General features: G+C 44.4%; 1 protein-coding gene across 2 annotated transcripts in view; it reads right to left on the bottom strand.

Annotated features, from left to right (window-relative positions):
- AOAH (acyloxyacyl hydrolase) overlaps positions 1–17,051 on the bottom strand; it is a 117,759-nt gene extending 100,708 nt beyond the window's left edge. The window contains exons 1-2 of one of the 2 annotated variants that reach the window (XM_084857870.1): positions 16,875–17,051; positions 13,669–13,808 (exon numbers count right to left, since the gene is read on the bottom strand). In XM_084857870.1, coding sequence (XP_084713996.1) covers positions 13,669–13,807 — 139 coding nt within the window. In that variant the 5' untranslated portion in view covers position 13,808; positions 16,875–17,051. Of the gene's footprint in view, positions 1–13,668; positions 13,809–14,793; positions 14,916–16,874 lie in introns of those variants that run through there. The other variant, XM_084857871.1, reaches the window with a different exon arrangement.
- Positions 17,052–25,061: the final 8,010 nt, after the last annotated feature.

Genomic DNA, 25,061 nt, shown 5'->3' with positions numbered 1-25,061 from the left:
GGCCAAATTCAATTTTGGAGAAGCTCTCAGATGCCTCATTCCAGTGCTGAGCAAGGCTAAGGGTAAAAGGGGGCAAAGCCCCAAATACCAGAAACAGCCAAAACAAAACAATATACACCCACCAGCATATTTTAGCTTAAAGCTATTAGGGCCAGTAACTAAGCCTTGGGGGAGGCATTTCAACCTTTTAGAATGGGAAAAAAACTGCACAAAAGCTGGAGAACCACCAAAGGATTGGTGATTATGGGGGAAGGGGTGCGGCCTGAGGAAGGGGAAATGGCCATCTGGGGAACCCTGGAGGGCCGCACTGGGACCCCAGGAGGACCAGATTTGACCACGGGCCTGAAGTTCAACATCCCTGTCCTACAGGCTTGACGTGGAAAATACACAACAAAGTCCGTTTGCAGAAAAGAAAAAAGAATAAACGATAGAGGCATTGCTGGGAGTAACTATAACTTCACGTGTTCAAGCACTTACTCAAGTTTTTCTGTTTCTCTCCTTTTGCATTCATTACCCTTCCTGCTGGTTCCCCTGCCTCTCATTTTCCCATCCCTGCCATACTCACTTTGTCTCTTCCTCTCTTCCTTTGCATTACCATTTAATGTCACTCTGCACCTGTGAATGTTTTTCCATGGAAGTGTGTGCAGGTGGTCTCTGTGTTTGCACATAAAATGGGCATCTACAGCGCAGGAAAACGGCTGGTGATATGTCAAATAGGATCTAATTGCACTAGAATTTGGAAAATAGTTGCTTTGGTTTCTTCATCTCAAGACGACTGAGTAGTAACTGTGATACTTCCTGGAAAGATGGTTGGATCTTCTTCCTCAACAACTTAGACTGGAGACACCGGCAACCATTCAGGACAGAGCTAACTGCGGTTAGGACTATTAGAATCAATTGGTTTTAACACACACACCCAGCTTTGTGCTGGATTATGGCGACTGAGTTGGATCCAGACTTAGTCCTACTTCGAATAGACCCGTTGAAATCAACGAGACCTAAATTAGTCTTGACTAACTTTGATTTATGACTTATCCTGTTGATTTATGATAGCAGAGTCAGACTGATGAACATGAGACTGAGTCTGGAGAAGAAATACTTTTAACTGGAAGTTTACTTAGGGAACATAACTTATCACAATCATGGCTTCTACTTGTTACAGAGACAGAGAAAAGAGAGGACCTTCTCCAAGCTCCATCATGCAAGGAAGGAAGAAAAGGAGTTGCTTCCTTCTAAGCAAAGAAAGGAACATACGATACAAAAAGGCAAGGTCAGGGGGAGACCAATTACTCATTGTTCACTTGGCAATGCCTACTATGTCCTCCCTGGCCATTGGTCAAGTGGTTCATTCTATTAACCCCTGACCCCCTGAGTTATCCCAGAAGGCTTAGAGTGCAAAGTATAGTTAACTCTTGCATGTACATGCATCTCTTCCCCAAAACTCCTTCCTCTAGAGTTATTCTTCTGTTGTCATTCTTCCAACAATTTAAATGTGTCTTTCTGACTACGTCTGGATCTAACTCATTGTGTGTGCTGAAATAAAAACTGCCTCAGAAGATCCAAGGTAAGAAGGAGTGCAGTCTTCAAACCAGAAGTGAGTAACTGCTGGAGTTCCGGAGGCTATTTATGCCTCCCCAGGCCCATCCCATGGGCACCCAAAATAATGATGATGATGAAGAAGAAGAAGAAGAAGAAGAAGAAGAAATGGCATCCACAGGGCTACAGACTGACCAAAGAGTCAAATTTAGCTTGCGTTGGCAAGTTCATTTTGATCCTTTTGGTGGTCAGTAGCTGCTACAGAGCATTAGAAGGCTCAAATTTAGCTTGAAAACAAGATAAATTTGATGTGTTTGGCACTCTCTAGCACTGTGGATGCCATATTTTTTTTCAGTCATCCCCCCCCCCCAATTTCAGGGCCGCGGGAGGCAGCAAGGGCCACAATCTGCCCACCCCAGCACTAAACCTTAGATTCTACGAGATGCCTAAGCTTACCTTGAGACTAAATGCTCCCTTGAAAATAAAATCTTGTTCTGATTTACACCTGCATAAACTGCTCAGAAGGCAGTGAAGTCACTCTGGATTTGGCACTGGTTTAAGCTCAGAGATTAGACTGATTTTCAATGTAAAATGAATTGTGGTTTTGACAGGGATGCCAAGTAGAGCATTTAATAGCTCCCAATAGGATATGAATAATGTTTTCTGGCATACTAATTTCCTCAACAACCTAAGTACAACTGCTTTAGTTTGGAGCATTTGGGGTATGTCCAGATGTTAAGCATTTCCAAATCTTGGAAATAGCATTGTTCTCTGAATATAACAGCATGTGTATTTTTCAATATTAAAAACATAATATGAAATATATTACCCATCCTATCAGTTTTTCCAAATTGTGCATTACATGATGAACCAACAGTCTACTGAAGTGCATTGAGAGATGGGGAGAGCAATCCTATGGCCACTAGACCCTTAGATGGCCATAGGATTTGTCAGTTTCTGGAAACTGAGATCAGACAACCCTGGTTTCCAGAAACCGCACTCCCCCCTTTCCATGCCGCTGCCGTCTTCGTGAAAAGGGGGCGATCCTGTGGGCGGGGCGGGGAAGAGACTGCAGAAGCTGCTTTGGACAGCTTCCTACCTGGTCTCTGTGCCCCTTCCCTCCCTGAAGCCACGGTAGATGTGCAAAAATGTGCGTCTGGCCACAAATGCAGGGTGGCTGGAACACAGAGGACAGGATACCCTCCAGGCTCCATCGGCCCTGCATGGGATAGGCATCAACCTCCATGTTCGGATGCTGGCATCTATCTTGATAGCATTGTGTGCCCTAACATACTTAAAGAGGAGAGCTGACTAACAACTATCAGAAACATGAAGGTGATAGGTTTGTGTAATTACTTCAGCTGAAATCCGAGTAATTGAGAGAAAAAGAAACTGTCCTTTTAAATAATAACTTTAGCTCTTTGTGGTCTTTAGTTGTGAGATCCTATTAATGAATTGCATATGAGATGTCTATATATAATCTGCTGCTTTTACTACCTGATCGCAGGAATTGTTTAATTATTCTCTTTCTTGTTTTCATAATTCTAATCTCTTGTCTTAACTCTGTATTTAATTGAGTTTTGCCACTGAATGGTTTAAAAAGACTGTTAAAAGGTTCTCTGAGCAATTAATTCCCCAAAGCGTGTAATGGATATATAAATAATACTTTTCTATAAATATAATTGGTATTTTTCTTAGGAGAAGTTTAACATTCTCTGAGGCTGTGATCTTGCACACATTTACCTGGCAGCAAACCGCATGGAATACATGGGACTTCATTCTGAATAAACATGCACAGGATTGGGCTACAAGACTAACAGGCCACTTTAAAGGTAAAGTCTGTGGAGCACGCTTGGAGGAGTGAAGTGGGGTTACTCAGAGCTTGGGGAAGGTGAAGTTTGCCTATGTGTATGGCTGCTCAACTAGCAGCTGGCAGTAGCAAATGATTAAGGGTGCAATCCTATGGAGATAGTTGGCAACCTCTGAAGTCAGAGGCTGATGACTATCCAATGTAGGGTGGCTGGAGCACGGAGGCGATCCTTGCTTCCGTGCTCCGGCCACCATGCATTTTCCCTAGATGGGTGATTTAGCCCATCTTAGGCATGGCTTCAGGGAGGGGGAAGGAAGGAGCTCAGGATATGCGTTGGAAGTTCCATAATACGGCTTCCACAGTCTCCTCCCCACCCCCCAGGACTGCCCTCTTTCCCCTGTCTATGCGCTCCATTTCTGACCTCAGATCCCAGAAACCGAATTATCCTATGTCCCCCAGACACTATCTAGGGGACATAGGATTGTGCCTTAAGAGGATTGCTGCTCCAAATAGTTTGTGCTCTGCTTGGCTAATACCTCCTTTGCAAAGGGAAGCCAAAGTTCAGCAGTTGCACAGCACAGCTAAAATGCTGGTGGGGTGTATGGAAGGGATGGCTGAGGGAGAGAAACACACTGAGGTAGGTGAGATCTCCTTTTGTTTTTTACTAGAACCCTGATATCCACTAACTGGAGCCTGGCACAAGCCACGTACACTTGGAGTTGAAGAATTCTGAGACCAGGAATTTGGTTTGAATGCCAGAACCGAATGGCAGTGACAGTCCTTTCCTACAAAACCCCACTCCTGATTACCCTAAGCTTTCTGCATTTCAGCAGTATAATTTATTCGCAGGAGTCATTTTGTTATTGCTATAGTGAAATAATTGGGAGTCAGAAAGACATTTTGCTGCCTGAAGCAGCAAAATGTCTTGGACGACACCCCAAATCAAACTGCTTAAGACCCAAGGCTGGTCAAGTTATATTTGCACGTGAGGCAGGACATCCCACAAATACCTCTTCCTCCTTCCTAGCAATACAACAACAACAACAACAAGCTACTAATTTGCTGCCCTTCCAAGACAGCCAAAATCAGCTGCCTCAGGCAGCTGCCTCAGGCAGCTGCCTCATTCCGCCAAACAGTAGGGCCGGCCCTGTAGCCTATCATATGATCATCCCACCTATCTCTCCGTTAGAAGCCAGAGTTTTATATGCTCACCCCCTTCAAATCACAAAAATACATATCAATAGTTATGTATAACATTGCATGCTAATTGAGCATGTTCCATTTGCACCACCTTGTGTTTCACTGAGACCTCCTAAGCCGGTTGTGGTCTCTGTTTTGAATATAAAAGAATGGTCACTGTAGTGATTGTAGTAATTTAGAGACATTTCCTTACAAGAAACATTGGGATGGGAATTTGGAGATGATCCCTGGAGAGTGGGGTGAGGGGGTGGAGCCTGGACTGGCTGGGAGAGCTCCAGCAAAGAACTGCCTGTTACAACCCTATTGTTACCTACTTAAGATAGGGACCCAAACTTATTACATGGTGTCAGAAGTGGAGGCCACTGGGCCTCTGAAGCTGTGTAGCTTTCTTCTGCCTTGGGCCGGCTGAGGGCTAGGGGCAAGAAGGGCCCTACCCAAAGGCCTGTGACCTGGTCTCGACTGAGCAGCAGACCCACCGGCTTGTACAGCGCAAAGGTAACTGTGGAGCTGTTACAACCCCCACCTAGCCTGCAAATGTCTGGGAATGCTGCAGAAAACTGGAGAAAATTCAAGCAAAGATTTGACCTCTATTTGGCAGCCACAGGGGCTGAAGGGAATCATAGATACTGCTTCATGTGGTGGGGGAGGACGCATGAGAGATTTACAATAACTTCCAGCTTGCGGAAGGGGAAAACATGAAGTTCAGTGCAGTAATGTTAAAATTTGAGGAGTACTGTGTACCCAAAAAGAATGAGACCTTTGAAAGGCATGATTTTTTACATGCATGCAGAAAATGGAGGAAAGCACAGAGCAATATGCTATAAAACTCTTAGCAAGACCTGTGCCTTTGGGACCCTAACAGACTCTCTGATCAGAGACAGGATTATTTGTGGTATTAGGGAGAATGCCATACGAGAAAGGCTGTTGCATGAAGAAGATCTCGCGCTAGAAAAAACTCTCAAGGTATGTAGGGCGGCAGAGGTAGTGAGGGCCCAAGCAAAAGAACTGAGGCCAGCTGAGGAGACTGTCCATGCAGGAAGCAAGCAACAACAAGGTCAGCAAAAGCTAAATGAGAGAGTGCAGCAGCCACCTAACAAAGCTCCTGGGAAAGGAAGCAGAGGGTTGAGCAAAGCTTGCAGAAACTGTGGCAGGCAGCATGGGCAAAACCGGTGTGTTGCATTTGGGAAGATCTGTTGTAACTGTGGCAAGCACAACCATATTGCAAAATATTGCAGGTCACAAGTACGAAAACCACAAGTACATGCCGTTGAGCAGGAGAAGCAGTTTTTTGTGGATGTTCTGGTATCAGAATGGGCCGGACTGGGATCTGCCAGTGGAAGTACAAGGAACAATGGTGTCCTTTAAGCTAGACACAGGTGCTCAGGTTAATGTGTTGCCTGAAGAAGATTATGAAAGACTCCAAGTAAGGCCAGAAATACATCCCACAGGTATTCAACTAACTGGGTATTCTGGAGTAAAGATACCAGTAAAGGGGTGCTGTATTGCTAGCATCAGATATGAAGATGCTGTGTATAACTTGGCATTTATTATAGTCCCTAAACAGGTAACTCCAATTTTAGGTTTGGTGGTATGTGAGAAGCTGAACCTGGTTAAACGGGTACTGGCCATACAAACCAATGGGGGGAAAGAGTATGAGACCCTGCTTTTGCATTATCAAGATATATTTGAAGGACTTGGCTGTTTACCAGGTGAACATACCATCCAAATAAATAGATCAGTTTCCCCAGTGATCCATCCATGCAGAAGAGTGCCTTTTGTACTCCGTGACAAACTCGGAGAGGAGCTCTCGAGGATGGAGGCTTTAAAGGTCATTGAGAAGATTGAGGAACCCACAGAATGGGTGAACTCTCTAGTCATTGTAGAGAAACCTAATGGCAACTTACGGGTATGTTTTGATCCCAGAAGCCTCAACAAGGCTGTCAAGAGAGAGCATTTCAAACTTCCCACTAGGGAGGAAATGATGGCACAATTTGTGAATGCCTGTTTTTTCAGTAAACGTGATGCGTCCTCCAGCTTTTGGCAGTTAAAACCCACAGAGGAGAGCTCCAAACTGCACATTTAATAGCTCCTTTGGCAGATGCCATTTTCTGCGGCTCCCATTTGGTGAGGCCTCAGCATCTGAAGTGTACCATAGAACTATATACATGATATATGAGCATACTGATGGCCACCTCAATGGATGATATCACCGTGTGGGGTTCCACCAAAGCTGAACGTGATCTGAGGCTTTGGCAAGTCTTAGATGCAACAAAAGCAGCAAAACTGAAATTAAATAAAGAAAAATATGTATTTGGGATCACTGAGCTAACATTTTTGGGAGATGTGCTCTCTACTGAGGGGATAAAACCTGGCAAGAGAAAGGTTGAAGACACTGAAATGATGCCACGGCCCCAGTCCAAGAAAGATGTACAACAATTCCTAGGGGTGATTAATTACCTTGCAAAGTTTATACCAAGTTTGTCATTTAAAGCAGCACCCCTTCGGGCACTTCTTGAAAACAAACATGAGTGGTTCTGGGATGCACCACAGGAGGAAGCATGGACCATCTTGAAACAGGAACTTATCAAAGCCCCTGTGTTAAAATTCTATGACCCTAGCAAGCCACTCAAGATTTCTTCTGATGCCTCACAGTCAGGGCTGGGTGCAGTGATTATACAGGGCCATGGTGGTTGCTAGCAACCAGTGGCATATGCATCCAAGACATTGACAGAGGCAGAAACCAGACATGCCCAGATCAAAAAAGAAATGTTGGGCATCCTGTTGGCTTGCCAGAGTTTTCACCAGTTTATCTATGGACAGAAAGTGCAAGTAGAAACTGACCATAAACCTCTGATAGCATTGTTTGAGAAGCCATTAAATGACTGCACTTTGAGAATCCAAAGGATGATGATGCTCGGGCTACAAAAATATGACTTGACTGTGTTTTACACACCAGGAAAATTGATGTTCATAGCAGATGCACTGTCCAGGGCCATACAACCTTCAGTACACCCAAAGCATATTTCTGACACAGAGGTGCAGGCATACGTAGATCTGATAGTACAGTCACTTCCCATATCTGATAGAAAATTCCAGCAAATCAAAGTGGAAGCAGAGAAGGATGAGGCCATGGGTCTCCTAAAAAAATGTATACTTGAAGGGTGGCCACAGGACCGCTGCAGCTGTGATCCATGCCTATGTACTATGTGCCTCTGTACTATGGGAGTACTAGAACTGCAGGCATGACCTCTCGGTATGGGGTGATCTTCAAAGGCAGCAAGGTAGTGATTCCAAGGATCCTCTGGCACGAAATGCTCAGAAATATCCATGAACATCATCTAGGAAGTGAAAAATGTAAGAAGAGGGCATGGGAGGTCATGTATTGGCCACGGATCAACCAGGATATTACTAACACAGTAGCAAGCTACTTCACTTGTTCAAAGTTCCAGCCATCGCAGCAGGCAGAGCCTCTGCATCCACACACGGTTCCACTGAGGGCATATGCGAAGGTAGGCACTGACCTCTTCACTTGGAATTCATGAACATTCATGATCGTTACTGATTATTGCTCTCTGTATCCAGAGATCTACAATCTAAATGGTACAAGCAGTGCGTCAGTGATAGCCAGCCTGAAGGCAGTGTTTGCAAGGCACGGAAATCCATGTGAACTGTTTAGTGACAATGCACCTCAGTTTTCCAGTTCAGAGTTTAAGCAGTTTGCAAAGGACTGGGACTTTCTAGGGACGGGGGAGAATTTCTCCCTGAAACTTTGGGGGGCCGAGTGCCAACGCATTCGGTCCTCCGAAGGTTGTTCGGGGAGAAATTCTCCGCCCCCCCCCCGGGATGGGACTTACCTTTCACAAATGTCCCTCCCGACGGCGGGTCCCGGCAGCGGTTCGGCAGGTCTTCGTCAGGGGCGGGGGTGGCAGCTGGTCTTTTGACTGGCTGCCGCCGCCTCCATTACAAGAAAAGTTAAAAAAAAAAAAAAACGCCCCTGTGATAGGCTACGTAACGATTAATGTAGCCTATCACGGCTAGATTTGCAAAGTCAGCCGTGATAGGCTACGTTAATCGTCACGCAAATAGCGTTCCCCTTATTTTCGCCGTAGTCTACGTAAATCTTTACGTAGACTACAGGGACCAAATAAGGACCGCGAATGGCGGCTCCCTATGGGGGCCGCCATTTGCGTACGCGCTTTTTTTTTTTCCAAAGTCACCCGTGATAGGCCACGTGACGATTAACGTAGCCTATCACGGCTGACTTTGCAGATCTAGCCGTGATAGGCTATGTTAATCGTTACGTAGCCTATCACGGGCGTTTTTTTCTTTTGAAGTTCGCGGCCGGGGAGACGGGGCGCTTCTCCCCGGCCTGAATTTCGGCTGGGCGAGGTGGGAAGCCTCCCCCCCCCCGGCCTGAACTTCGGGGGGAGCAGCGAAGCGCCTCCCCCCCACCGCCAAGCAAGCTGCGAGAACAGGTAAGTGACTTTTGTACATCCCTAGGACTTTCATCACAGTACATCCAGTCCCCATTACCCCTCAATCCAATGGTCTTGTGGAACAGTCAATCCAAACTGTTAAAAACCTGATGAAAAAGGCAGCTGACAGCAAAGGGGATTTTCATAAAGCACTACTGGCTTACTGCAGTACACCACTGGACAATGGCTGGTCCCCTGCACAGTAACTCATGGGACGAATACGCTCTACACTACCCATAACTGAGGAATTACTTACAAGGCATGACCATATAGACGTACGAAGAAAGAAAGAAGTTCTGAAGCAACTGGAAAATCATCATTTTGACAAAAGAGCTCCCTGGTCTGCAACCAGGTGACAAAGTGTGCATGAGAAATTACAGCTCCAGTATCTGGGATCAGAGGGGCACTGCCAGCAGCTAGTGCATCCACGATCATATTTAATTCAGACAGATCAGGGAGAGACCTTTCGGCGTAATCGTCGGGATCTCCAGGCGCTCCCAAAAAATTATACAGTTGCTCCAGCAGGTGAGAACAGAGCAGAGCAGTACATTAGCACCACTTGCATAGTTACAGAAGCAGGATGAAAAAGGGGTTGTTCCTCAGCATGACATCATGGAAGACAAAATGAAGGAAGGTGAGATTCCCCGGCGGTCAGGAAGGGCAGGGAAAGCTCCACAGAGACTTATAGAAACTTGCTGAGGAGCCTGGTATAGAGCAGGGAAGTGAGTGGTAAAGACTCACTCTAGAGTGATGTGCTAATAACCTCTCCTGTACAGAATTTAGTTCAGAGTTGACTGTTGGTGTTCGTTACTGCTGGCGAGAGAAAAGGAGATGTAGTGATTATAGTAATTTAGAGACATTTCCTTACAAGAAACATTGGGATGGGAATTTGGAGATGATCCCTGGAGAGTGGGGTGAGGGGGTGGAGCCTGGACTGGCTGGGAGAGCTCCAGCAAAGAACTGCTTGTTGTTACAAACCTATTTAATAAAAGCCACCATGTTATCTTCTTAAGAATATGGACCCAAACTTATTACAGTCACTGTATGTATGCCTAAATCTCAGTCTCTCCCTATGTACTCTATTTTGATTGCTGATGGCTTTCAGCCCTGTCTTGATCATATGCGGAATCCTGAAAATAAGGAATTGCCATGTTCTGGATTGCTAGAGCCAGGGCTGGGAGGCAGTTGCTGAGAAAGTAATTAGGTGAACTGAAATGATCTGCTTCTCAGTCTATATTACTTCACCAAAAGTGGATCTCCACTTCCACTTTTAAAGAACAATAAGAGAGAGTTATCAGATGTAATATCTGGCCAGCCTTTAAAACATTCAAGGAAATTCCAGCTCATGAAAATATATTGCAGAGTGCAAATTTAAAAATAGCTTCCAGATTTAGCAACACATTTTTCTGTCTCTGCTCTGGCAAGTGCCATAGGATGGGGCCACAGAAGGCTGAGGAAGTGCCAACCCTGGAAAATTACTTGTGCGTGCATGACACAGCTTGTCACATTTTCTTTGTCTTTGGTTGGACACTTTCCCCCCGCCCCAATATCTTTTTAGCACTACTTACTAAAACAGATCTATATGCCCATTTACATGAGCTCTTACCATGATTAAATACAGAGACTGCAGCATTGAAAGCATGTGCTCATAAATAGCCCCACTGACTGTCGGGAGCGGGCGGGCGGGCATCCACTAATAATTAGTTCCATGATTGTAACTATCATCAGGTAAACCCTCTGCACACATAGTAGTGATTAGTACTGCTTCTTTTCCTGTGCAATTTGTTAACATGCAGAAAGTAAGACCTTGTTCTCATCTCTTTTGTTTGGAGACGTTTGATCTTTATTGATTATCCTAAAATAACAACTCCCCTGGGGCTATCCTCACAACTCTGAGGAACCTAGACCTGTGTGTGTGGAATGCCTCTATTGTTTCTACTAACAGCTGGCTTCAGGGGACAAAATCAACCACAAAGAAGCAATTACTGTAGTACACCAAATGCTAAATTCAAGTTTTGAATGTATCTTCATCTATGTCTATATATATATATATATATATATACACGCCCCTTCATGGATCACTGCCTTGTTGTGGCGAAGGGGCTTGCGTAACTCAGTGAAGCCATAAGCTATGCCGTGCAGGGCCACCCAAGACGGACAGGTCATGGCAGAGAGTTCTGACAAAATGTGGTCCACTGGAGAAGGAAATGGCAACCCACTCCAGTATTCTTGCCAAGAAAACCCCATGGAACGTATCACAAGGCTAAAAGAGATGACGCCGGAAGATGAGCCCCTCAGGTCGGAAGGTGTCCAATATGCTACTGGGGAAGAGCAGAGGGTATTTCCAAGTAGCGCCAGAAAGAGTGAAGCGGCTGGGCCAAAGCCGAAAGGACACTCAGCTGTGGATGTGTCTGGCGGTGAAAAGAAAATCCGATGCTGTAAAGAACAATATTGTTTAGGAACCTGGAATGTCAGATCAATGAATCAAGGTAAGCTGGAGGTGGTCAAACATGAGATGGCAAGATTGAACATCGACATCTTGGGAATCAGCGAACTCAAATGGACAGCGAAGAGGATCTCAAGAGCCTCTTGTTGAGGGTGAAAGAGGAGAGTGCAAAAGCTGGTTTGAAACTCAACATTAAAAAAACTAAGATCATGGCATCTGGCCCCATCACTTCCTGGCATATAGAAGGGGAAGAAATGGAAGCAGTGACAGATTTTACTTTCTTGGGCTCCAAGATCACCGCAGACGGTGACTGTAGCCATGAAATTAAAAGACGCTTGCTCCTTGGGAGGAAAGCTATGGCCAACCTAGACAGCATAGTAAGAAGCAGAGACATCACCTTGCCGACAAAGGTCCGTCTAATCAAAGCTATGGTTTTCCCAGTAGTAATGTATGGCTGTGAGAGCTGGACTATAAGGAAGGCTGAGCGCCGAAGAATTGATGCTTTCGAACTGTAGTGCTGGAGAAGACTCTTACGAGTCCCCTGGACTGCAAGGAGGTCAAATCAGTCCATCCTAAAGGAAATCAACCCTGAGTGCTCATTGGAAGGACAGATAATGAAGCTGAAGCTCCAATATTTTGGCCACCTAATGCGAAGAGAAAACTCCCTGGAAAAGACCCTGATGCTGGGAAAGACTGAAGGCAAAAGGAGAAGGGGACGGCAGAGGATGAGATGGCTAGATAGCATCACGGATGCAATGAATATGAACTTGAGCACGCTCCGGGAGAGAGCGCAGGACAGGAAGGCCTGGCGTGCTATGGTCCATGGGGTCACGAAGAGTCGGACACGACTGAACGACTGAACAACAACATATACACACCAATCAAAGTTTAAGTTTTGAATATGAATACAAAACACACAAGTTTTACTCAATACTTAATATAGTGCTACTTTACCAGCAATGCCTTCCCCATGGTCAAAGTCCTTTTATAATATTTCCTCAGAGATCAGTCCCATTTCGCAACAATCCCTCTCAGTGTTAGTTAATAGCTTCCTGTTTATTACTTCCTGTTCAGTGCAGCTGGGGAATTTGTTCTGAATTGTCTCTTAATTAGCCGGTTTATGCTCCTCATGGGGAGCTTTAATTACTGGCTTTCTTCCATTTCTTCCAGCTACAATTTTACTATAAACTTTAAAAGAAAAAATGATGAAAGGAAACCAATAATTAAAGCCCTCTGAATGGGACATACTGACTAATTAAGGGGCACTTCATAACTAATCCCCCAGTTGTGCTGAGCAGGAAGCAATAAAACAGGCTTGACCAGGAAGCAAGAAACTTTTTATTAATGGCACAGTAAGACCCTCAGCAGTGCTTTCTCTGTCCATACCAAACAGGTTGGCATTGTATTTAGTTTTTATTATTAAAAATAATATGCCTGAAAAAACACAAGAGGAAAGCACAGAAAACACTGGAATGCAATATTTGGCAAAAATGTTATCTGGATGCTTTGTAAAAACTGTGAATAGAGGTTGACAAGTCCAGAGAAAAAGAAGTATTAGCAATCTAAATTTCTAGGTATCGTGTGAGTTTTAAAAAACCTGACAACTATGATGTCTGGTATAGATTTCTACAGGTTCAGAACTGACAAAATGTTTATTCTGCTTTTACTTATACATAAAACTGGGACATTTACATACTTTTAAAAATCCTCATATGTGTAATCTGGTTACTAGCTGCATCATTTTGATAGACAGATGGATAACACTACATTCAAGGCTCGGCTGAAAATCTGGTGAGAATTTATTTAGTTCAAGGACTTGTTTTCTAAATATGAAATATTGCCTAGAGATAAAGGGAAGTACCTGCATGATGCAGGAACTGATTTTGCTGAGGAAGAAACTCCTTTGCTAAGTGTTGCATTGCATTATGTTGCACTGCACAACACAGCATAAGATAATATGGTGCACAACATCCTTCCCAACTTCACAGGACGGTCAGTCTACCAAAAGGTTTCAAAATATGTTCTTCTCTTGGAGATTCTATATCATATACAGGAGACGGAACATCCAATCATGAAGCCCCATATAAGATCATACTTATAAAGACATGGAAATAGTCATCCATTGAGCAATCTACTGTCCCCATATTGGTGTAATCACACATAAAGCAAGCAACCCCCCAAACCCATCATTAAACACATACCCACACAGATGACTCCTTGGTGTTTGACACTATGCGGCAGTTTGCGTTTTCCATTTGGAATGGATGAAGTGCCGTTCAGCAAAAGCATGAAGAGAAGCAGGAAGGATAAAGACGGAGCCATTGTCCAATGAATTCTCATTCTGAAGAAATAAAGAGGAAAAAGCACAGGAGAAGATTAGCATGGAAATAACTGAAATACTATGGGCAGCCTTCCCTGACCTGGTGTAATCCAGATGTTTGGGACTATAACTCCTATCAGCCCTGGGCAGAATGGCCAGTAGTCAGGGATGATGGGAGTCGTAGGTCAAAACATCTGGAGGGACCCAGGTTAGGCAAGTCTGACACAGGGAATAATTAATATGTCCCATTAATCAGTGGAGGCTGGTGGCTCCGATTTTGGTGGGGCTGAGAATCCATTTTGGGTTTCCAGCAGAACCAGCCAGAACTCTAAAGGAGCTGGCCAAGAACCTTGTCCTTTAGAGTTCTGGCTGGTTCTGACTGAAACCCAGAGTGGATTTGTAGCCCCATCAAAATCTGAGCCACCAGCCTCCAGCGTCATTAATTCTCATTAAGAAATAGTACAAAGCTACTTTGTGTGTGTGCGCGCGTGTGGGTGCATGGACGCCCCTCCTACTATGAAAACCCAGCAATTAATAACCTCCTAAGCGCTAAGCTCTCTAAGCAAAACATAGCCCACCAGTCTGCTTTCCTGCTTTTTATACTTTCAGGCAAGCAGAAAACCCAGGAGCTTTGGGGGCTGCTTGTAAGCTGCCATGAGCGGCTGGTGCCAGGGCTGTGGTGGGTTACAAGACAAGCAGATTTGCTTTAGCCTCTGAAGAGAAATAATAGTGGATTTGTATCCAGCTTTGTGAACATGATCCATTTTTCTAAAACACTGTCATCATGTGATTGCAGACATCCATCTCCCTGCTTTACACACAAAATCCTCTAACTGGTCTGGTACTAAGGACAAGTTGCTTGAATCGATTCACAGGACCCTTCCTCTTGCTGTTTGCTCACCAATTCCTGGCCATGTTTTGGATCCTTCACTAGACCAGGATCATGAGGTGGCTGCAGAGAGCCGCCTCATTAAAACACAAACCAACAGATTCGGAGCGTGCTCACTTTCTGTCTCTCTATGCATATGCAGCCACAAGACCACCTCTCTTGTTAGGGGCTTGGAGACCTTCCTTTCAATCTGCATGTTTCCCGATAGGTCAGGGGGGATTCTCAAGCTTTCTCAAAGTGAGTTACAAAGCAGAACTGTTGAGGTTTTCCCAGAAGCAACTAAGAGAAAACACAGATGTTTGCAAAATGCTCATTGCAAGCCTCTCTTGAAGCAATCATGAGGAAGCAAAGATAAATTGCTGGAGGCACACTATTCACCTCCAGCTCTGGCATTTGGCCCAAGGAATGAAGCCCACAGCCTCCTGAGCCAGGAGACAAGAGAGTTGTCAGGGTGGACACTGAGCCCAAAGAATCCCAGAGTAGTTCTGATTCTGAGGAAGAGCAGCCACTCCTGGGAGAGGAGTGCGCTCATCCTTCCCAGGGCCAACAGCTGGCAGAGATTCCTCCCACCAGCATTCCTAGCATAGATAGCAGTCTTGGGAGTGAGAGAGCGCGGGAAGCAGACTTGCTGGACGCGCAACGCCGACGCAAGGAGCAGCGCCAAATGGAGGGCACGGAAAGGAGGCGTAGTGCCCGGTTGGCGCACAAACAACGGTTGCGCCCAGAGGATCCAAGGGAAAAGGGGAGGGACTCTCCCTAGCCCATAAGTTCAGGGTCTGCCAGTGACTCTCCTTCAAACGGGGACCAACTGTTCCAACTTAGGGCATAGGTACTCTGCTGCTCATAGCTAGTTGCTAACAGTAGAGTTGTTAAGTTGTGAAAGAGGAATAAAGCTTTGAAAAGAATCCCTTTGTCTGTGTCTGGACTTGGCTACTGGATTAGACTGAGAGAGGCCTCCAAGGAGCCCTTGACAGCAGTGTTGGCTCTGTGTCTCCTGGCTCCATGCAGATACGTATTGCATCCACTTTAAATCCTTCAGCATGGTGACTGCCTCTCTGTGGCAATCCATTTTTAGGCATCGGCTATACATAGAGAACGGCTGGTATTCTCCACTGCCACCACAGAAGTGTTTTTCCCTTTGTGCCTGAGTGGCGGAGCGGGCCCCCACCTATGAAAGGCATAGCATGTGGACACAGCGACCATGTGGAGGGATTTAACTGCAGCCCCCATGCTGAAGCCATCTCTTCTGCACCAAGCCTCAAGCAGGAAAGGGACCGTCACGAAGGGGGAACAGTGCTTTAGGACAGCCTTCCCCAACCTGGTACCCTCCAGATGTGTTGCTAGGGTGGCCCTGTATCCTCTTCTACAGAGGACAGTCTCCTATTTGAAGAGGTGCCTTTGTTCAAAAATGCCCTCTTCTGAAGGGTTGTCCTCCAGTTCTTAAAGCTAAAGAACTATATAAAGGAAGGGAGCCTTGAAGCTGCCCATTAACAGTGAGCACCTGGACAGGAGACTGAACAGGCAGGCATATAGGTCACCTGGTCATAATATAGTAATTATTTCTAAATTTGCATGTATACATATAAATTAGCATATGCACATTTTATGCAAATCATTTTTTTTGGTGATGCATTTCCCCTTTTTTGAGTGATCGATAAGTGGCCACCCTACCCCCCCGCCTCAGCCAGCATGGCCAATGGCCAAGGAGATGGGATGTGTAGTCCAAAACATCTGGAGGGCCCCAAGTTGGGGAAGTCTGCTTTAGAAGATCCACATTCCTGACTAAGGAGAAAAATGCTACTCCTCATTCACATACACCTACTATCTAACTGCTTTTAACTCCCCCCACATGTGGATATGGCTGGTGTCATGCGCCGCACTAACAATGGGATCTAAAACTACATGTAGCAGTAAAGGTAAATTACCAGCCAGAAAGCACACTATAAGGTAGCAAAGATAGCACACTATACCAGCTAGAGAGTGCCCCATTTTTTTCTGACAAGACCCCTGCATCTTTCACAGCTGCAATGACAGGCAGAAACACAACAGGTGATGCTTCTTCCATTGTTGTATCTTCTTGCCAAGGACAGTTGCAGATGGAGAATTTCTTCTCTCAGAAGCCCTGCTTCAAAACAAAACAGCTAGCAATCCTAAAAACAGCAGCCAATTGCAAATGAAGCAAACACCGCATGCCTTACCAGTAATTTAGGTGCTGGGTCTCTTAAGTTAAAAAAAAAAAAGCAACAGCAAAAGGAAATGTCCCCTGAGGAGAGGATTCTGTCACAGAAACTGGCTCTTGTCTTGGTTTTCCTCTTCCTCTTTTCTTAATAAGTGCAGTGTGCTTAGTACAGGGGTGTGACTAGACGGCAAAGTGCACAGCTTGATATTTTCTCATGAAGTTAATTCAACTGAAACTAAACATGATGAAAGAAAAGAAGTCCCTTGTCCTCATTACCTAATATGGGTAACAAAACAGATAACAGTTTATAGATTGACTCAAAACATGCCTTACACCTCAGTCCTATATAGCTAGCGTGATATAAGCAGTAAGCGAAGTGCCTTTGTTTATTTATACATACATACATACATACATTTAAAAAGCATTTAAACCCTGCCTTTTGGCCCTCAAAAGGCCCCCAAGGTGGTTTTCAAATTTACAGAATACAAATATAATTGATTATAAAAAGAGCTAGCAAGCATGAGCTTCTCGCAAAGAGGCGGGCAGGTATGGAACAACTATTCAGCTCTTCTCTTGCCAAGATACTTCCCTCGTCGGCAGATAGTTCTCTTGGAGGGTCACAATGAGCCAGTTTGCATGTAATCCTCAGCTGTGGTTTAGCGTTATGAGAAAGAGCCGCAGAGGGTCTCCCTGGCTCCTCTTCCAGTGCTGGGATGTGGAAGCTGTTTATTACTGGTTTCTGTATACTGACTTGTGTGTTCCATTTTACACTTTACTGTTTCTATTTGCTTTTTACTGGTTTGGTCATACTGATTTTACTGTTTTTATGGCAATTATGTGCAAGCCGCCTTGTGAGAAGCTTCTTTCCAAAAGGTAGGATATAAATCTCTAAATAAATAACAAACAAATTACAGTAAACACACGAATCACCTCAGTAATTAAAACTATATTGCCACTTGTTAAAGCCATTTGGTAAACCAACAAGAAGAAGGGTTTTTAAAGTTTTATTTATAAAGAATTTTAAATATGGATGTTAACAAAAATAAAGCATATAGAACCTACCAAGAAAATAAATCTATGAAGATAATAAATCCATGGTCATATGGACCATCATGAATGAGGCATCGCAATAATCAATTTTGGGTTTTGTCCAGTAGGACTTCCTCAATGCACAGTGTAAGTTGGTATAGTTCAAAATAATTTGAAGTATCCATGTGCACTTGTCATCCTTTAGGGAGCAATCCTATGCTTGCTTGGAGGTTGGTTGAAGGGCCTCAGAGTCAGGAAGTGGCATGCTGTTCTAAAACGATCAAGGGGCTCCAGCAACTCCCTTATGAGAAAAGATTACAACATTGGACACTGTTTAGCTTAGAAAAAGGGTAAGGGGAGTCGTCATAGAGCGGTACAAAATTATGCATGGTGTGGAGAAAGTGGATAGGGAGATATTTTTCTCTCTCATAATATTAGAAACCAATGGGGTCATCCCATGAAGATGATTGGTGGGAGATTCAGGACGGATAAAAGGAAGTCCTTCTTCACACAGTGCATAGTTAAATTATGGAATTTGCTACCACAAGATGAAGTGCGGGTCATCACTTTGGATGGCTTTAAAAGGGGCTTGGACAAATTCCTGGAGAAGACTGTCGATGGCTACTAGTCCTGATGGCTCTATGCTATCTCCAGTATCAATGGCAGTATGCCTATGTACACCAGTTGCTGGGGAACATGGGTGGGAGGGTGATCTTGCACTCATGTCCTGCTTGTGGGTTTCCCATCAACAGCTTATTGGCCACTGTGCAAACAGAAAGCTGGACTAGATGGAAACTTGCTCTGATCCAGCAGGGCTCTTCTTGTGTTCTTATGTTCTCTGTCGGCATTGAGGAATGACATGTGCTGCTGGAGGTCCCCCAGTACCCACGTGGAAAACTTCACTGGTGTAGATGTTCCTCTGGTGGTGTCCTACCTGCAGTGGGGTGGGTCATGTCAGGAGGGTGTTAGAGCTGGCTGTAGATATGCCACTTTCAAAGGCCCATTATTTCCTTGGCATGCCCACTGAACCGGGCGGGGCGGGGTTTATGCCATCTGTAGGGCTGGCATACATAATTCCTTCCCATTGACTAGAATGGGAGGGATAAAGAGAAATCTGATCTCCCCCCACACACACACACACCTCCTGCCCTGGCTGCAGCAAACTGGCAAGATAATGGATGCAGCAGTAGCTCTGTCAGCATATCTCTTTAGGTGATGACTCATAGGATTGCTCTGTTAATCTTGCAAACGTATTTTTCCTGGAGATTTTAAAGATAATGTTGCTGTCACACTGTGCATTTGGATTATTCAAACTATTACAGTCTTTTAATTTTCATAAAGAGAACTAGCAGCCATGAAAAATTGACGCCTCTTCTGTTCATAGCAGTCAGCCAGGTATTCTAAATGCAAAATGACATTTCTGTACCTGGTCTAGTGATCCCTTTTTCTTTCTTTCAGTTGAACCTTTTGTTCAGAAGGGAGCACATTATGATGCCTACATTTCCTTTAATCATCTGAAGAACCTTTTAAAGGCACATCAGGCGGTATCCCATGACTCTTAGAAATGCTTGAAAAGTGTGGAACCTAAATAATAAGGCATTGTTCCAGATGCAAAACTTTCAAAACATGAAGGTTTCGAGACAGGTTTCTTCTCTCTAGGACTGGGCTTTTGTCTTCTTCTTTTCTACTAGCCTGGACTTTTCTTTAAGGCTATACATCCTCATGGCATTTAAAAAAAAAAAATACTCACATGAGCTATCCAAAACCATTCAGGGAGAGATCTGGTGTGGTGGTATGGCTAAGTGTGAACTTCAAAGCCACCTGGTTCTAGAGATGTGCTCCAAAGGCAACATTTGGTTCAGACCCCACTTTGCCACTTCAGAAAGGCCGTAGATTGACTTGGACTGGTTTGTAGGCCACCTGCTTCAACTCGGGGCTGAATCAGAACCGCACGCCAGAAAATCAAAGCTCCTGATTATCTCCTGATTGACTATAATGAAAAAAAATAACATTTTTGTAACCCTCCCAGAAAGCTTACTGGGTGCCTATTGGGTGGTATAGAAATGTAATAAACAAATAAACATATTTGTTTGACAGCATTGGATTAAATTTGCAGGCATAGTAGCTCCTTCTAAATGGATGGAGCCTGCCACATTTCAGACAAATATATGCAGGGGGTTTTGTGCAAGTAGGTTGTGTTAAATGTCTGTTAGCCCAAGGGCCAAATTCAGTTTTGGAGAAGCTCTTGGGGACAGCATTCCAGCAGTGGGTGAGGCCAAAGGCAAAAGGGTTGCCCCCCAAATACCAGCATATTTTGGCTTAAAGCTCCTACTGACTGTAACTAAGCTTTAGGAAAGGCATGTCAGCCTTTTAGAATAGGAAAAAAAGATTGTGCAAAAGCCAGGAAACTACCAAGCAATCCACTTTGAAGGAAAGAGAGCATGGCCATTTGGGATCCCAGGAGGGCCGAATTTCAACACCCCTAAATTAGCATTTTACATTTAAGACAGGGACTGCTTATACATTTTTAATTTCTTGGCAGAAATTTGCAGGCGTAATTGCCCCTTTCAAAGGAGATGAAACATGCCAAATTTCAGATGGATAGGTGTGGGTATGTTTGTGCAAGGGGAGTCCTTAAGGTTTGTGTGTGTGTATGTTTTTTTAAGGATTTGCTTACCCTCCTATGTGTGTTGTTTTGGGGGGCAATATATATGAAAATGACATATATCATAAAGTGCCCATAGATAAGAAACCTGTAACATTTCAGAAGGATAGGTACAGACAGCGTTGTGCAAGGGAAGTCTTTAAAGGTTTTTTTTTTTTTGTGGGGAGGGAAAGGGATTTGCTTCCCCTTATGTTTTTTTTTTGGGAAACTTGTATGAAAATGGCATATATCATAGAGGTGTTCCTAGATAAGAAACTTGAAAAGTTTCAGAAGCAGAGGTGTACGGGTATGCTGTTATGATGAATGAAAACAGTTGAAGGGGGGGTGTCTTTATTTGTTTTGTTTTTCTGCTCAGTTAACAACACTAAACTCACAGGACCTTTAAGTGTTTCAGTCTTGATGGGAGTGGATCAATGATCCTTAATGGAGAAAATATATGAAACTGTGCATTGTGGAGTTTGTGCATACTGTTAAAGTGAATGGGGATCCTTTCATGTTTGGGGTATTTTTAAAAGGAATTGCCTCCCCCCACCCCGCCTTTTGTGGGCAATTTGGCCACAGAGGGGCAGCAACATCACCTATAAAGCTGTTCAGTTGGAGCCTAGCCACTGCTGAAACAACATCTATCTTGCTGTGCTCCCTCTTGGACAGATCCCCTGCTAACCTGAAATTCCTTATCATTGCCCCATCCAACCATTCCTAGTAAGGCAGGATTTTTAACCACATGGCAGGAGTGACAGAAAGGAGACACAAAGGGAATGATGATATCTAGCACTTACATAATTCAGTGTCTAGATCTAGACCCAGTAACATGTCTTGATGGAAATGCAACAGTACTCAATGCTCCCCATATGAAAGGGCAGAAATACACAAGGACACTTCACATCTAGGGTTACCAACTGACCATTAAAAAACTGACCTGTCCTGCCCCTGTACCTTTAACGATGTCATGATCTGGAGAAATCAGCTCATCATGGCATGGAGGTAACAATTATTGCTGGTTAATGTCTGCAGATAAAGTTGGTGTCAAAAGTACTAGAGGAAGGACAGGTTAAAAATTGGACAATCGTACTCACACATGTAGTTTGTACTCAGGAATCCAAACCAAGTACACAAATAGCTCATATGAAGCATCCCTCAGAGATAGTAAACTCATTTTTCCTGTCATTTATTCTACTGAAGTCAATACAGAGAAATCAATGGAAGATGGTGTAAATAAGGAAGGGGGGGATTGGAAGGGCATTAATCTCTGCAGCTTCCTTGCTTTAATGCAAAATGTTTCCACAAAGTCTCTGGCTTTATGGTTCCTGCTGGAATAATTCAATCATGCCTTGCAATCCTTCTACTTTTGTGCTCTGTGGGATAGCTGACTGGTTGACTGAGTGGCATTCTCATTACTGACCTTCCTGCTGTCCTTTTCAAATGATGTAGCTGCCAATTCAATTAAATATAAATAGTATTTCTGATAAATGCACATCTTGTTATAATACTGGCTGAGAAGCATTTCTATCAACTTGGATATGTTTTAAAATGTTTCTAAAACTGTTCAGTTAATAATTACATGCTATTGCAGGTATCTTGGCATGTATTCTTGGTGCAAGGTTTATTTATATGTGCGCAAACTGGTGGGAGGGCAGAATATAGGCATTTGCATTAGCAAAGTCTAGCCAAGTAAATTGTTCTCATCTCATTCTGCTTCAAATCAATTGATCCATCCCCGTGTACGTGCTCCGAGCTTTTAAGGAGAAAGCACATCTTGTAATACAAGATGTATGTGAGAGCCATGAAAAGGCAGCAGCTGCGATGACGACGACGATGACGACTGGAAACTTCAAGAAGCTCAGCCAAAGTTTTTATACTGGTTCTCTTTTGCTTGGATTCTGCAATGACTGGTGCTTTCAGAATGGTGTAGGTAGATAAACAGGCACCCCATTCTCATGCAGGACAGACCAAGACCCCTACCAGTTGTGTGGCCCGATGATGTGGGACTGTGAAGGCCAAAGCACCTTGTTCATTTTTAAAAACTTATGCTGCTCTTATTATTTTTGGCTTTTTATTGATTTCCTAAGGATGCTCACAGGAACTTATATCGGGCCTCCAAGGCAGTCTATATGTAGGCACTGATCAGGCTGTGATCTGTTTAACAACGTAAGAGCATTGGGTCCCCTCCAAGCATAGTGTGTTTTGCCTTTTAATATCTAAGGTCTGCAACAAAAAAAGCTGAATTCTGCTACTTGGACATTCCCCTGGGAGTATGTCCCAATGAACACAGTGGGACTTCAGCTGAGCAAATAAGTGCAGGATTGCTCTGTAAAGCAGGTGAGCCAAGCATCACTGCTTATTTTGCTTCTGTTAATTTATGGAGCTATGAAGGTGGTAGTGATGGAGCCAGGCAGACCTTCCCTGGGAGGGCATGCCAGAGTACAGGCATCACCCCAGAAGAGGCCCTGACGCTCATGCCTGCCTGCCACACATCTGATAGCAACATAACACACAGCAGGGCCTCCAATGCTGGTCTTAATTCTCTGGCTTACATGGGAGCAGGCAGGCAGATGGGAGGGCTGCTGCATCTTTAGCAATTGTATATACAGGAAGCTATTATGTACCAGGTCAGAGACTATTTGTTTACCTAGCCCAGGGCTGGATCTACACTTACGAGTTTTTTTGCTTCCAATGAGGTTTCACCTCCCGTCTTTCACACTACGCAGTAGCCGCCTCAAATTGGAGCTGGAATTTCCTGTTTCCGTGCTCCCGCTTTCAATACCCTGATATCCCAGTATTTCCCCTTAATGTGCTCTGATTTTCCGCCTTCACTACTGTATCCGGTCGTAGTCCCCTCCCCTGCCTGTCCATATACGGTGGTGTTTGTATTTCCCTCCTGTCCAATCGCAGCTCTCGATGGCCCAATGTCGTCTTCCGGCTACTGATCGCATAGCTTTGTCAGCACTCAGTCTTTCCTTAGCAACAAGCAAAGTGCTGGATGTGCGCGTGCTTGTCTGATCTCAGAAGCTAAGCAGGGTCGGCCCCGGTCAGTAGTTGGATGGGTGACTGCCTGGGAATCAGGCTTCCTGCATTGAGCAGGGGGTTGTTCTATCCCTTCAAATGAGACTAAGTTTTACCCCTTCCTATCCCCCAGTCTGGATTTTTTTTTTAATTAAGGCATTATCTTCGAAGAATCGTGGCTTCTCCGCAATGTTTTTTTTTTTTTTTCTTATTCAGGCATGATCTTTGAAGTTTCGAAGCTGTGAAGCTTTACAGCTTCAAATTTTCGAAGATCATGCCTGAATTAGGAAAAAAAAAAATCACAGAGAAGCCACGATTCTTCGATTCTTCGAAGATCATGCCTGAGCTAGGAAAAAACATCGTGGAGAAGGCACGATTCTTCGAAGATAGTGCCTTAATTTAAAAAAAATCCAGAGCGAGGGATAGGAGGGGGTAAAACTTAGCAGGAAGCCTGATTCCCAGGGAGTCGCCCATCCAACTACTGACTGGGGCTGACCCTGTTTAGCTTCTGAGATCAGACAAGTGCGTGCACATCCAGCCTTTTGCTTGTTGCTGAGGAAACATTGAGTGCTGAGGAAGCTATGCGATCAGTAGCCGGAAGATGACATCGGGCCGTCGAGAGCTGTGAGCGTGGTGGGCGTGGAATCAGCAGAAACAGGAAGAGTTTCTGATCCTCCAATGGGAGCCTCCATCTTTAAGAGCAGGAAAACAGCGCCGCGCTCGAGTGTGAACTGAGCTCACGAATTCGATGAAGCATCGCAAAGGGGAAGATGGGTGAGTGTGGATAATCACATTTTAATGCGAGAGCGTTTAACCTGACGGGACACCAAATTCATTGCGATGGCAGATGCAATGTAGATCGGCTCCAGTATTGCCTTCTCTGACTGGCAGTGACTCTTCAGGGACAGAGGAGTCAATTTCCTCATCACTCACCTGCTCCTTTTAACTGGGGATACCAAGGATCGAACCTGGACCTTTCTGCATGTAAAGCAATATGCTCTAGTGCAGACTTGTCACAGTGCTCTTGGGGTAATAAATTGCACCTGCCAAAATTCCCTCTCTTGCACAATGAATAAAGATTCAAGCGTTCTGTCCTCTGTTCAGTAGGGTCCAATTGCATCTAGTCAACCTAGCCATTAGTGTATTGTGTAATCTGTCAAGAGCAATACTGTAGCACAAATGGCAATACTGAAGTTACTTCAGGATTAGGTTATTTATCTACTAGTAACCTGACGTTTGCAGTTCGCATTGGTTCACCAAAGTCTGTAGAAAGGAAGCAAAGAAACACCAGGAAGCAAGAGAAGCCAAGGGAGCTTGAGTTTAAATAACAAGAGGGAGGTTATTTCCTTCTCTTTTCAAGTTGCAAACATTTGCTGTAAATGTACACATTCACCATAATCGTGCAAAAAGCCATCTTAAGCTTTCCACTGTGATGAAAAATTCATTATTCATGTACTGACATCAGTCTGTTTCTTTAATCCCAGATGCTGCGGTTACTTCTGACAACTG

Source organism: Heloderma suspectum, chromosome 5 (genome assembly GCF_057233095.1).
Source record: "Heloderma suspectum isolate Gila_16-S chromosome 5, 16-S_ref, whole genome shotgun sequence".
In the NCBI taxonomy this organism is placed as follows: Eukaryota; Metazoa; Chordata; class Lepidosauria; order Squamata; family Helodermatidae; genus Heloderma; species Heloderma suspectum.
The sequence above is the reverse complement of the archived record's forward strand: the minus strand, read 5'-3'. Positions and strand labels throughout refer to the sequence as shown.